This window comes from Heterodontus francisci, chromosome 7 (assembly GCF_036365525.1).
Source record: "Heterodontus francisci isolate sHetFra1 chromosome 7, sHetFra1.hap1, whole genome shotgun sequence".
NCBI classification, from domain to species: Eukaryota; Metazoa; Chordata; class Chondrichthyes; order Heterodontiformes; family Heterodontidae; genus Heterodontus; species Heterodontus francisci.
In genome coordinates this window covers 95,231,007-95,244,920 of record NC_090377.1, presented here as the reverse complement: position 1 = coordinate 95,244,920, position 13,914 = coordinate 95,231,007, and the positions used below count along the sequence as shown (strand labels likewise).

The following is a 13,914-nucleotide window of genomic DNA, read 5'->3' as shown; positions in this document are numbered from 1 at the left end:
GAGATCCCTTGACTCGGTGCCAGATCTAAACTAGGGTCAGGAGAAGGGAAGTCTGTGCCACAGAGATCGCTGGATCTTTGTGGGCAGCTTTTTGAGGTCCGTGGCAAGTGACGTTACTTCCCTCCTGATGTCAAAATCTGAGCCCTTGGTTTCATCTTTTTGCTACATGTATGCAGGATGAATAGTTATATAAAAATACAAATCACAGAATAAAATCTGTACTTAGAAGCATTTTTCCCCCAAGAACAGAATCCACAATATAAACTATATTCTCATTAAATCAAATTGTACTTACATGCGGCATAAGATGCAGTAATGCATCACCACTGAGTGTCCCCACCGCCAGAGCCACTAGGAATGTTAGAAGATACTTGAAGCACACTTGATTGATGATAGGTACAAGGACGACACCCAGAACTGACAACAAGCTTATAACAGTGATGGAGAGGAGTCCCCAAATCCAAGCTGTGTACAAAACAACTGATTCAGAAGAATATATTAGGTTACCACAAACACATCAAAATAAGATTACGTTAACAGTTGACAACTGTATGCTTAAGAATCTTTTATATAATGAAATTGCTATACACATTATTCTTGCAGTTTCATTCACTTGGGGAAGTAGTAACAAATTTATTAGCTTTTATTCAGTTTTGTACTGCTCGTCAATTTTTCAAGCTTCCATTCACATCAAGTAGAATAATAGCCTTGAAATATCAAGATTCCTGTTCCATTATACGTGGAAGTAATTCAATACAAGTCACACACCGGGATCCCGCTATAATGTGGTCCAGAGTCAATATCTTGAGACCGCGTTATAAGTGAGACTGCGTTACAGTGAAGTCCCAGTGTGCTCCCTGCAGCAAGCCTTGCCAGATCCTTCTGTGTTAAGTACTCAAACCACCACATGGGGGAGAGCATCAGGACTCTCCTTTTTAGAACATTCCAGCCAAGTGACAAATTCAGTCCCAACTTCCTGGCCAACATGGCCAAAGTTATGGTGGCAAGTTAAGGACCCCTTTCAAGCAGGAATGTGAGCCACTGGACACCACCATTCAAACCTCCACTGGCGAAAGCGGCACAGTGGCGCAGTGGTTAGCACTGCAGCCTCACAGCTCCAGGGACCTGGGTTCGATTCTGGGTACTGCCTGTGCGGAGTTTGCAAGTTCTCCCTGTGACCGCGTGGGTTTTCGCCGGGTGCTCCGGTTTCCTCCCACCACCAAAGACTTGCAGGTGATAGGTAAATTGGCTGTTGTAAATTGCCCCTCGTGTAGGTAGGTGGTAGGGAATATGGGATTGCTGTAGGGTTAGTATAAATGGGTGGTTGTTGGTCAGCACAGACTTGGTGGGCTGAAGGGCCTGTTTCAGTGCTGTATCTCTAAATAAATAAAGCATCTTTAGCAAATATCTGCATATGCAGAGCGCTGGCAGGATGGCCAAACCTCCGGTGCTAAACAACTAGATTAAAGAAACCAGCCACAACAGCAACTTGATACCCTGCTACAGTGTCACCACTTGGGGAAACTTAAGTCTCGGAACTTTTATGGGCGAGAAGAGTGAATATTCGTTGCATGAAACTAAAGCGTACTTTCATGTAATATTCACTGCCTTTAAAAGATTGATTTTGTAGAGTCACGACAATAGCAGTTTTTCATTTAAATGGAAATTTTGGGGTCCAAGACGGACCCGCATTATACCAAGTTTCATGCTATACTGGACCGCATTATAGCGGGTTCCAGTATACAAGAAATTATATTCACCTCTAATTTACTTTAATTTACCTGAAATGCACTATAACAATATACAAATTACAATGGGACATGATCTGTATTTTACTTGTGCTACTGACTGCAAACCATTTTAGATTTCATGCCATGGATGCTTGTCAGATTGGCCTCTTGTAGGAAATAAATAATCTCTAAACTCATTATGCATCCTCTGATTGACTGCCTAGTTTAGACGACCTGAAGGACTATACTCCAATCCAAGAGCGTCCAAGGTTTAAGGTGCCAGCTTTGGCCCAGTGCTAAAAAGACAAAATATACTGAAACTGACATTGAGGGATGGATTTTGTTCTCCCCAGGCATCAGGTTCCTTAGCGGGGCGTGGGGGGGGGGGGGAGTACCTGAAGATGGCTCTGGAAGAGGCTGGCCACGGACCTTGACGCCGTGAGGGCCTGGCCTGATCCTCCTGGCGGCAGCAAGGCTCCGTGGTGATTCCCCCGCCGCTGGACAACAGGACCACAATTTAAATATTCCAATTAATGTCATTAATGCATTTAAATATACTTCCAAGATCTTGAGGGCCTGCAGCAGTCTTCGGCGCAGCGGTGGGCACCCACGCGCCTTCAAATCCCCGTCCAGGAAAACGAGGCGCCACAGTGGTGAGGAAGGGGGAAAATATGCTTGTTAGTGCTGGTGGGGGGGGGTGGAATAGTGTCAAATACACATAATAGGTATAGGGAATGGTGAGAAGGGTTAAACCTTGTGCAATTTGGTGGGTGGTGGGGGGGAGGGAAGGGGAAAGAAGGTTATTGCTATTACTGAGACTTGGTTGAGGGAAGGGCATGATTGGCAACTAAATATCCCAGGATGTCTATGCTTCCGGCGGGATAGAGAGGGAGGTAAAAGGGGTGGAGGAGTTGCAGTACTGGTCAAAGAGGATATCACAGCTGTGCTGAAGGAGGGCACTATGGAGGACTCGAGCAGTGAGGCAATATGGGCAGAACTCAGAAATAGGAAGGGTGCGGTAACAATGTTGGGGCTGTACTACAGGCCTCCCAACAGCGAGCGTGAGATAGAGGTACAAATATGTAAACAGATTATGGAAAGGTGTAGGAGCAACAGGGCGGTGGTGATAGGAGATTTTAATTTTCCCAACATTGACTGGGATTCACTTAGTGTTAGAGGTCCAGATGGAGCAGAATTTGTAAGGAGCATCCAGGAGGGTTTTCTAGAGCAGTATGTAAATAGTCCAACTCGGGAAGGGACCATACTGGACCTGGTGTTGGGGAATGAGCCCGGCCAGGTGGTTGAAGTTTCAGTAGGGGACTACTTTGGGAATAGTGATCACAATTCCGTAAGTTTTAGAATACTCATGGACAAAGACGAGAGTGGTCCCAAAGGTAGAATGCTAAATTGGAGCAAGGCCAACTATACCAAAATTCGGCAGGAGCTGGGGAATGTAGATTGGGAGCAGCTGTTTGAAGGTAAATCCACATTTGATATGTGGGAGGCTTTTAAAGAGAGGTTGATTAGCGTGCAGGAGAGACATGTTCCTGTGAAAATGAGGGATAGAAATGGCAAGATTAGGGAACCATGGATGACAGGTGAAATTGAGAGACTAGCGAAGAGGAAAAAGGAAGCATACATAAGGTCTAGGAGGCTGAAGAAAGACGAAGCTTTGAAAGAATATCGGGAATGTAGGACCAATCTGAAACGAGGAATTAAGAGGGTTAAAAGGGGTCATGAAATATCTTTAGCAAACAGGGTTAAGGAAAATCCCAAAGCCTTTTATTCATATATAAGGAGCAAGAGGGTAACTAGAGAAAGGATTGGCCCACTCAAGGACAAAGGAGGAAAATTATGCGTGGAGTCAGAGAAGATGGGTGAGGTTCTAAACGAGTACTTTGCATCGGTATTCACCGAGGAGAGGGACATGACGGATGTTGAGGTTAGGGACAGATGTTTGATTACTCTAGGTCAAGTCGGCATAAGGAGGGAGGAAGTGTTGGGTATTCTAAAAGGCATTAAGGTGGACAAGTCCCCAGGTCCGGATGGGATCTATCCCAGGTTACTGAGGGAAGAGAGAGAGGAAATAGCTGGGGCCTTAACAGATATCTTTGCAACATCCTTAAACACGGCTGAGGTCCCGGAGGACTGGAGAATTGCTAATGTTGTCCCCTTGTTTAAGAAGGGTAGCAGGGCAAATCCAGGTAATTATAGACCGGTGAGCCTGATGCAGTGGTAGGGAAGCTGCTGGAGAAGATACTGAGGGATAGGATCTATTCCCATTTGGAAGAAAATGGGCTTATCAGTGATAGGCAACATGGTTTTGTGCAGGGAAGGTCATGTCTTACCAACTTAATAGAATTCTTTGAGGAAGTGACAAAGTTGAAATGATGAGGGAAGTGCTGTAGATGTCATATACATGGACTTCAGTAAGGCGTTTGATAAGGTTCCCCATGGTAGGCTGCTGGAGAAAGTGAAGTCGCATGGGGTCCAAGGTGTACTAGCTAGATGGATAAAGAACTGGCTGGGCAACAGGAGACAGAGAGTAGCAGTGGAAGGGAGTTTCTCAAAATGGAGACGTGTGACCAGTGGTGTTCCACAGGGATCCGTGCTGGGACCACTGTTGTTTGTGATATACATAAATGATTTGGAGGAAAGTATAGGTGGTCTGATTAGCAAGTTTGCAGACAACACTAAGATTGGTGGAGTAGCAGATAGTGAAGGGGACTGTCAGAGAATACAGCAGAATATAAATAGATTGGAAAGTTGGGCAGAGAAATGGCAGATGGAGTTCAATCAGGGCAAATGCGAGGTGATGCATTTTGGAAGATCCAATTCAAGAGTGAATTATACAGTAAATGGAAAAGTCCTGGGGAAAACTGATGTACAGAGAGATTTGGGTGTTCAGGTCCATTGTTCCCTGAAGGTGGCAACGCAGGTCAATAGAGTGGTCAAGAAGGCATACGGCATGCTTTCCTTCATCGGACGGGGTATTGAGTACAAGGGTTGGCAGGTCATGTTACAGTTGTATAAGACTTTGGTTCGGCCACATTTGGAATACTGCGTGCAGTTCTGGTCGCCACATTACCAAAAGGATGTAGATGCTTTGGAGGGTGCAGAGGAGGTTCACCAGGATGTTGCCTGGTATGGAGGGCGCTAGCTATGAAGAGAGGTTGAGCAGATTAGGATTATTTTCATTAGAAAGATGGAGGTTGAGGGGGGACCTGATTGAGGTGTACAAAATCATGAGAGGTATAGACAGGGTGGATAGCAAGAAGCTTTTTCCCCCAGAGTGGGGGATTCAATTACTAGGGGTCACGAGTTCAAAGTGAGGGGGGAAAAGTTTAGGGGGGATATGCGTGGAAAGTTCTTTACGCAGAGGGTGGTGGGTGCCTGGAACGCGTTGCCAGCGGAGGTGGTAGACGCGGGCATGATAGCGTCTTTTAAGATGTATCTAGACAGATACATGAATGGGCAGGAAGCAAAGAGATACAGACCCTAAGAAAATAGGCGACATGTTTAGATAGAGGATCTGGATCGGCGCAGGCTTGGAGGGCCGAAGGGCCTGTTCCTGTGCTGTAATTGTCTTTGTTCTTTGTTGTTCTTTGTCAGATGTAAAAGGTATTTTGGGGTGGGGAAAGAGCAAATAGCTATTGTAATTGTTATGGGGGGGGTGGAAAAGGGGCGTCAGAAATGTATTTATTTAATTTTGGGGGTTAAGACTTTAAAAGTTTAAATTGGGCAGCACAGCTGGCTGCCCATTAAAAATGGCGTCAGTGCCTGTGCACAGGCAGCTGACGCCATTGCCAGGGACAGACAGCCTGCCCCCTCCATGAGATTTTGGGGGGGGGGGGGCACCCAGCTATTTAAGTGAGCCGCTGCGCTTAAGATCGCAGCGACTCTTTGGCGTGCGGACCGGCATTTTTTGAGCTCGCTGCTGAGATTGGCGGCGGGCTTTTAAAATACAGCCCTAAGATTCAGATTGCAGCCCCAAATTTTTTTTTTTATTCATTCGAGGGATGTGGGTGTTGCTTGGATAGGTTAAGTGAGTGGGAAAAAATATGGCAGATGGAGAGATGAGTATAATGTGGGAAAATGTGAACTTGTCTACTTTGGTAGGAAGAATAGAAAAGCAGTATATTATTTAACTGGAGAGACATTGCAGAACTCTGCAGTACAGAGGGACCTGGGTGTCCTGGTACATTTTCTTTTATTTGTTTGGGAGGTGTGGGCATCACTGACTATGCCAGCATTTAATGCCCATCCCGAATTGCCCTGGGGAAGGTGGTGGTGAGCTGCTTTCGTGAACTGCTGCAGTTCTTGGGTTTAGGTACACCAACAGTGCTGGTAGCAAGGGAGTTCCTAGATTTTGACCCAGCCACAGTGAAGGAATGACAATATAGTTCCAAGTCAGGATGATGTGTGGCTTGGAGGGGAACTTGCAGGTGGTGGTGTTCCCATGCATCTGCTGCCCTTGTCCTTCTAGGTAGTAGAGGTCACAGGTTTGGAAGATACTGTCGAAGGAGCCTTGGTGAGTTGCTGCAGTGCATCTTGTAGATGGTACACACTGTTGCCACTGTGCATCGGTGGTGGAGGGAATGAATGTTGAAGGTGGTAAATGGGGTGCTAATCAAGCGGGCTGCTTTGTCCTGGATGGTGTCGAGCCTTGAGTATTGTTGGAACTACACCCATCCAGCCAAGTGGAGAGTATTCCATCACATTCCTGACTTGTGCTTTAAAGATAGTGGACAGGCATTGGGGAGACAGGAGGTGAGTTACTCGCCACAGAATTTATTTAGAGAGATACAGCACTGAAACAGGCCCTTCGGCCCACCGAGTCTGTGCCAACCATCAACCACCCATTTATATTAATCCTACACTAATTCCATATTCCTACCACATCCCCTCCTGTCCCTATATTTCCCTACCACCTACCTGCAATAGGGGCAATTTATAATTCCCAGCCTCTGACCTGTTCTTGTAGCACAGCATTTATGTGGCTGGTCTAGTTCAGTTTCTGATCAATGGTGACCCCCAGGATGTTGACAGTGGGAGATTCAGCGTGGTATTGCCATTGAACGTCAAGGGGAGAAGGACAGATTCTCTCTTGTTTGAGATGGTCATTGCCTGGCACTTGTGTGGCATGAATGTTACTTGCCACTTATCAGCCCAAGCCTGGAGGTTGTCCAGGTCTTGCTGCATATGGACACAGGCTCCTTCAGTATCTGAGAAATTGCGAACAGTGCTGAACATTGTGCAATCATCAGCGAACATCCCCACTTCTGACCTTATGATGGAGGAAGGCCATTGATGAAGCAGCTGAAGATGGTTGGGCCTAGGACATGACCCTGAGAAACCCCTGCTGTGATATCATGGGACTGAGATGACTGACCTCCGACAATCACAACCATCTTCCTTTGTGCTAGGTATGACTCCAACCAGCAGAGTTTTCCCCTGATTCCCAATGAATCCAATTTTGCTAGGGCTCCTTCAAGCCATACTCGGTCAAATGCTGCCTTGATGTCAAGGGCAGTCACTCTCACCTCACCTCTGGAGTTCAGCTCTTATGTCCAGTACTTGTGTCCATGTTTGGACCAAGGCTGTAATGAGGTCAGGAGCTGAGTGGCCCTGGGGGAACACAAACCGAGTGTCAGTGAGCAGGTTATTGCTGAGTAAGTGCTGCTTGACAGCACTGTTGATGACCTCTTCCATCACTTTGATGATGATCGACAGTAAACTGACAGGGCAGTAATTGGACGGGTTGGATTTGTCCTGCTTTTTGTGCACAGTAAATACCTGGGAAATTTTCCACATTGCTGGGTAGAAGCCAGTGTTGTAGCTGTACTGCAACAGCTTGGCTGGGGGCGCGGCTAGTTCTGAAGCACAAGTCTTCATTTCTATTGCTGGAATGCTGCCAGGGCCCATCGCCTTTGCGGTACCCAGTGCCTTCAACCGTTTCTCAATACCACGTGAAGTGAATTGACCTGGCATCTGTGATGCTGGGGACCTCAGAAGGAGGCCGAGATGGATTATCCACTCGGCACTTCTGGCTGAAGATGGATGCAAATATTTCAGCTTTGTCAACTGACCGTCTGACAAAAAAAAACTTTTTATGCTGACTAAAGCAGTTTGATAGCTTATTTTGGCATTATTTCAAGTCAGCATGTATCCACCAAATCTTTGAGTTCAAAGATCATGTGATGATGTGTCCTTTAAATTCAACTTATTGATCTGTGTGTGCACAATTTCAATTATTTTTTCCAGAGTAGACATCGGCTTTTTCAAACTATATGGCACACAGAAGTTACAATCAGGCATATCAAAGTTGATCAGTTACTGTGCACTGGGTCAATTAGGCATTTTGTGAAATGCAGAACAAAACAAAAAGTACAGAAATGAACAAGAAACAAAGATCTATCATCCTTTCTCTAAACAAAAAAAATCTATATACTTGAAAGTGAAATAAGCAAAGAAATGACCTACATTGTTATTTCACAGTACGATGGTTAAATTATCTGAGATATCAATCATAAATTTATTTACTATCGTTAAATAACTAGATTAATAATTACATTCAGTTTTTCAATTTTCTTAATTATCTGCCACAGCAGAAAACAAAGTAATCTTTTAACACCTCATGGAAAGTAACAAGCATTTACTCTGAAATGGATGATAACGATTATAAAAATTGTCATTTCTATTGGGCAAGATTCTAATTACAAAATCCTATTTAGAAAATAGCAAAACACATTATTTATTTTCTATTTGTGTAAAAAATCCCAGATTCTCTAAAATTCTTCACCTTAGACCAAACAAAATGAACTCAAAAAACCAACACAACCAATGACCTCATGTTTCCATGTGAAACAGTCATATCACTGAAACCACCATTTGGACATGAGCACCTGGTAAGGCTTTAGTGAAATGATACCATATAATTCAAACTGTCAGTTTAGGTGCCAATAGCAACAACTGCCCTATTTTTCCTTAAGATGAAGTTAAATTTTAGTCAGTATCTGATCTACATTTCAATTATAACCCCATTTTTAATTTCCTTTTGGCTTTGAAAATAAATGATACATTCCATCCAGTATATTCACAAAACCTGTAAACATCCACTCCTGGCCAATGAAATATGAAAATCATTGTTATAAAAGACGTACTTATATGGCATCTGATCACAGCCTGAGAAATGTCTCAAAGCACTTAATTAGAATTTTTAAAAATATTATGTAGATGAATAAATGACTAGATGAATGACCAGTTAATGTGTTTTTGATAATGTCTGCTGATGGAGGAATATTGGTCGGGACACCTGGTGAAATCTCGGCACTGCTCAGTAAAAATTTCCTGGGATTTAACATCCAACTGAATAGGATCTGGGTTTAACACCTTATTTGATGGACAGCACATCCAACAATGCAGCACACCCTCAGAGTTGCACTGAAGTGCCAGCCTAGATTAAATTCTCAAGTCCTAGAGTGAAGCTTGAGCTATAATCTTACAACTCAGAACAGTGTTACAAACTGAGCCAATCTGACACTCATAACGCACCTCTTAGTATCAGTTTATTAACAGAGTAAACTGAAAAATTACGCTGCTCAATGATTTTGTTGCAATAGGTTCTTTTAAAACATTTTAATACCATGTGAGTGGTGGGATAAGTAAATTGGGGAAGACAGAACTATGTATGTTATATAAATTTAAGAAAAAAAGTCTACTCCATTCATGCTACAGCTCATATAAGGCTGGATTTTAAGCAGCCCTCGACGTCGGGATCTGTGGCTGGGTGGGCAGGGCGCCTGAAGATGGCCCTGGACCTTGACAACAGCAGGGCCTGGCCCGATCCTGCTGGCGGCAGCAAAGCTCCATGACCGTCTCCCCGCCGCTGGGCGATGGGACCACAATTTGAATATTTAAATCAATTAAAATAATTAATTTAAATAAAATGACGTTGCTTCCTGATGTCCCGCTGCGATCGCTGGCCCAGCAGCCAGCATTCCTATACCTTCGGATCCCCGTCTGGGTAAACGAGGTGCAACACTGATGGGGAGGGGTGAGGAGATAAGTTTATCAGTGTGGCGGCGGGGAGAAATGGGGTCAAATTAACGTCATGGGTGTAGGGGATGGTGGGAATGGTTATAGTTTAAAGTTTATGCAGTTTTTTGGGCGGTGGGGGAGGAAGGTCAGATGGTAAAGCTAAGTGTTTTTTTGGGGCTTCTGGAGAGAGAGTTCTAGATTTCCACACCCTTTGGTTGAAAAGGTGCGTCCTAAGTCTGCTGGGCACTAATCTTGCCATTCTACTCCCCATCCAACTCATCCTTCCTATTGCTGACCCTGTGGACACTGCCCCTCTCCACATCACCCTCCAGAATGTCTGTTCACTTGTGAACAGGCCCTTGCCCTCCCTGAGCTCATTGTGGATGACTGCATTGACATCATGGCCTTGATGGAAACATGGCTGAGGGATGATAACACCTTCCCTCTAAATTAAGTCTCCCTGCCTGGCTATACTTACCACCACTTTCCCTACACAGTCTGTCGCAGTGGTGGTGTGGCTCCCTATTCCTCTGGAACTTTCTCCCCCGCCCCTGCACCCCCCCACCCACCACCCCCCCCCCCCCCAAGCATTTCACCTTGTTCCACCCTCTCGCCTCATTTAAAATCCTCGTTCTCTTCTGCCTAAGTACCATATAAAATGTTCTTACCAGAATATCTTCACTGATTTCTTCATCCTCTGCACCGAGTGACTACTCATCCCCAGTGATTTCAACCTCCATCTTAATTTCATCATGCTCTCTTTCCTCTGAGTTCACTGCCCTCCTCTCCTCCCTTAATCTCTCACTCCATATAAACACCCCAGCCCATATTCATGGCCACCTTCTTAATCTTGCTACTCCCGTTGTGTAAATCATAGGTAAGGCATCACTGACCACTTCCTTGTAGTGCTTTCCACCCATATCCTCCTGCCCCCTCCTACTTCCTTCTATGTCCACCCCTGGAAAGAAACTCTTGCCAATTCACTTACAACTGCATTTTCAAAATCTCAACTGTCGAGGCTTTGGCGCTCTGTTTACCACAACATTTCTGCAGCTATTGATCTGCTCAACCACATTCTCACCTCCATCTTTGATGCCCTAGTCCCCATTAAAACTATTACTCTATTTCACCCCAGCTGTTCCGCCTGGAGCAGCCCTCATCGCCACTCCCTTAATTCCAGGGACACAAACTTGAATGGATTTGGTGGTTTAGTCAGTCACTGCCAGATCTGGCTGGACCACATAAAGTGTAATCAAATCTTGCTCTCATCTGCCAAAACTGCTCACTATTCCAGGATCACCCTGGATTGCAAAGATAACCCCCAGCTTCTTTCTCTGGTGCAAACAATCTCTCCTTAATCCCATTTCTCCTGTCTTCTCCATCCTTACGTCCAACAAGTGCAAGGAGATAATGGACTTCTTCGTCACTAAGATTCAGACCATCCAATCAGCTGCCTTTGCTGCTTCCACCCCTTCCCCTAGCCCACTGAGCCTAGATCCCTCAAAGGCTCTCTCCTGCCCTCGGTTTGAACTCACTTTCTCTAGTTTCTCTCCCATATCCCCTCATGTCCTGAGTTCATCTTGTCCAATACACTGATTCCTGCTCCTTCAACCCTATTTCCACTGAACTGCTGACCACCCAACTTCCCTTCCTTGCTCTCATGTTAACTGAGATAATTGACCTACATTGGTTCCTTGTTGAGCCTCTCCTCAGTTCTCTCCCTCTCTCCTTCAAATCTGTTATCAACCCTCTTCTCAAAAAAAACTAACCCTTGACCTGTCTGTCCTTGCAAACTATCACCCCATCTCCAACCTCCCTTTTCCTCTCCAAAGACCTTGAACATGGTTTTGCCTTCCAAATCCGTGCCCATTTTCCCCAAAACTCTATGGTTGAATCCCTCCAGTTTTCCATCCCTGCAACAGCACTGAAGTGGCACTCAGTCACAAATGACATCCTATGTGAACATGACTCCCTCTCGTCCTGTCTGCAGCTGTTGACAGGGTTGACCACACCATCCTCTTTCAACACCTCTCCACTGTTGGCCAGCTGGGTGGGACTGCATGTGCCTGGCTTCATTCTTTTTTACCCAGTCATAGCCAGAGAATACCCTGCAATAACTTCTCTTCCCGACTGCACTGTTAGCTTTACTATCACTCAAGGATCAATCCTTGGCTCCCTCCTATTTCTCATCCACATGATGTCCCTTGGTGACATTATCCAAAAACACAGCACCAGTTTTCACATGTGTGCTGATGACACCAAACCCGGCCTCAACACCACCTCTCTCGACTCGCCCACTAACTCTAACTTGTCAGACTGCTTGTGCAACATACAGTACTGGATGAGGGGAAGTTTCCTCCAATGCTATACTGAGAAGACCAAAGACATTGTCTTTGGTCCCTGCCACAAACTCTGTTCTCCAGCTTCTGACTCCATCCATCCCCAGCAACTGCATGAGGCTGACCGCTGAGACGAGCTTCCAAACCAGATATCCCCACCATTATTAAGACCATCTATTTCCATCTCCATAATGTCACCCAACTCATCTGCTGCTGAAACCTCATCTATAGACTTGACTATTCCAATGCACTCCTGGACGGCCTCCCACATCCTACCCTCTGCTGACTTGAGCTTACCCAAGCTTCTGCTGCCTATGTCCTAACTCACACCGTCCCGGTCACCCATCACCCACATGTGCTCGCTGACCTACAGTGGTTTCTGGTTGAGTAACTCCTCGATTTAAAATTTCTCATCCTGGTCTTCAAATCCCACCATGGCATTGCTTCTCCCCATCTCTCATCTCTTCCAGCTCCACAGCCCTCCAAGATATGTTCACTCCTGCAATTCTGTCCTCGAGCATGCCCAATTTTAATCGCTCAACCACTGGAGCTGTGCCTTTAGCTGTGAAGGCCCTAAGCTCTGGAATTCCCGACCTAAACTTCTCTGCCTCTCTTTTCTCCTTTAAGACACTTAACACCTACCTCTGAGCCAGCTTTTGATCATCAGTCCTGGTACCTCCCTATGTGGCTCAGTGTCAAATTCTGTGAAACGCCTGGAGATATTTGCTACATTAAATGCGCATTGTAAATACAAGGTGGTGTCGTTTTCACTCCTAACTGGCCTAGCTCAAATTTTAAGATTATGCTCTCACTTTTGGATTCTCACACCAGTAGCAGTAGTTTTTCTGTATCTACTTGATCAAATACATTCATAATTTTGCAGAGTCAGGTTAGATCATCCTTCAACCTTGTAAACTCAAGGGAAATCAAACAAGTTTTTGCAACATGTTCTCATAATTTAACCTTTTGAAACTCATCATCATCCTAATGAATTTGCACTAAACTAAGACCAACGTTTATTTCCTACAGTTTGGTGACCAAAACTGATCATCATCAGACCCCATCTACCATACTAAGGCTCCGTACAATTGAAGCATCACCTCCTCACTTTGGTATTCCAGCCCCCTTGAGTTAAAGGCTAACATTCCATTAGCCTTTTTTTCTTTTTATCTCACCTATAAAATCCATTTATAATTTTAAACACCTGGGTTAGATCCCTCCTTAACTTCTAAACTCAAAGGAATATAAACCAAGTTTATCCAGGGAATACAAGCTACATTTATCCAACCGGCCATCATAATTTAACCCTTTAAACCCCGGTATTGTTCTAGTAAATCTACACTGTACCCCTTTCCAGAAAGTGATTCCATTTCCCTGTATCCTTTTATATTCTTCAATCCAAAATACTTATCCAATTTTCATTTAAATTATGCTTTAGTCTCTGCATTAAAAATAATTCTTTAAAATTGCCCCTTCGTTCTAGTGATAATCGTGAGTGTATGTCCCCGCTAGCCAAGAAGCCAATCAGAGGAAATCATTGAACAACATTTACCCTTTCAAAAAGTACTTTTGAAAACCTTTTAAGTTCATCCTTATCTGCTCAGTTCAGTGAAAAATGTCTCTCATTCTTTAAGACAGTGAATTTTCCCTGTAACTCTTTCATGGCTTTAACAGCTTTCCTATTAAGTCATATTCAGAACTGTAAGCAGTACTCAAACTATGATTGTATAAATTTAACATCCTTTCTCAGTTTTTGTATTCAACACACCTATGTTTACATCCATGAACGCCAGTTGTGCTTATTC

The 13,914-nt window shown here is 44.6% G+C and overlaps 1 protein-coding gene across 4 annotated transcripts in view; it reads right to left on the bottom strand.

Moving 5' to 3' along the window:
- Positions 1-13,914, bottom strand: part of slc39a10 (solute carrier family 39 member 10) — a 140,964-nt gene that overhangs the window by 47,492 nt on the left and 79,558 nt on the right. For 3 of the 4 annotated variants that reach the window (XM_068035663.1, XM_068035665.1, XM_068035666.1), the window contains exon 4: positions 296-480. In XM_068035663.1, the coding sequence (XP_067891764.1) occupies positions 296-480 (185 nt within the window). The remainder of the gene's footprint in view (positions 1-295; positions 481-13,914) is intronic. The other variant, XM_068035664.1, reaches the window with a different exon arrangement.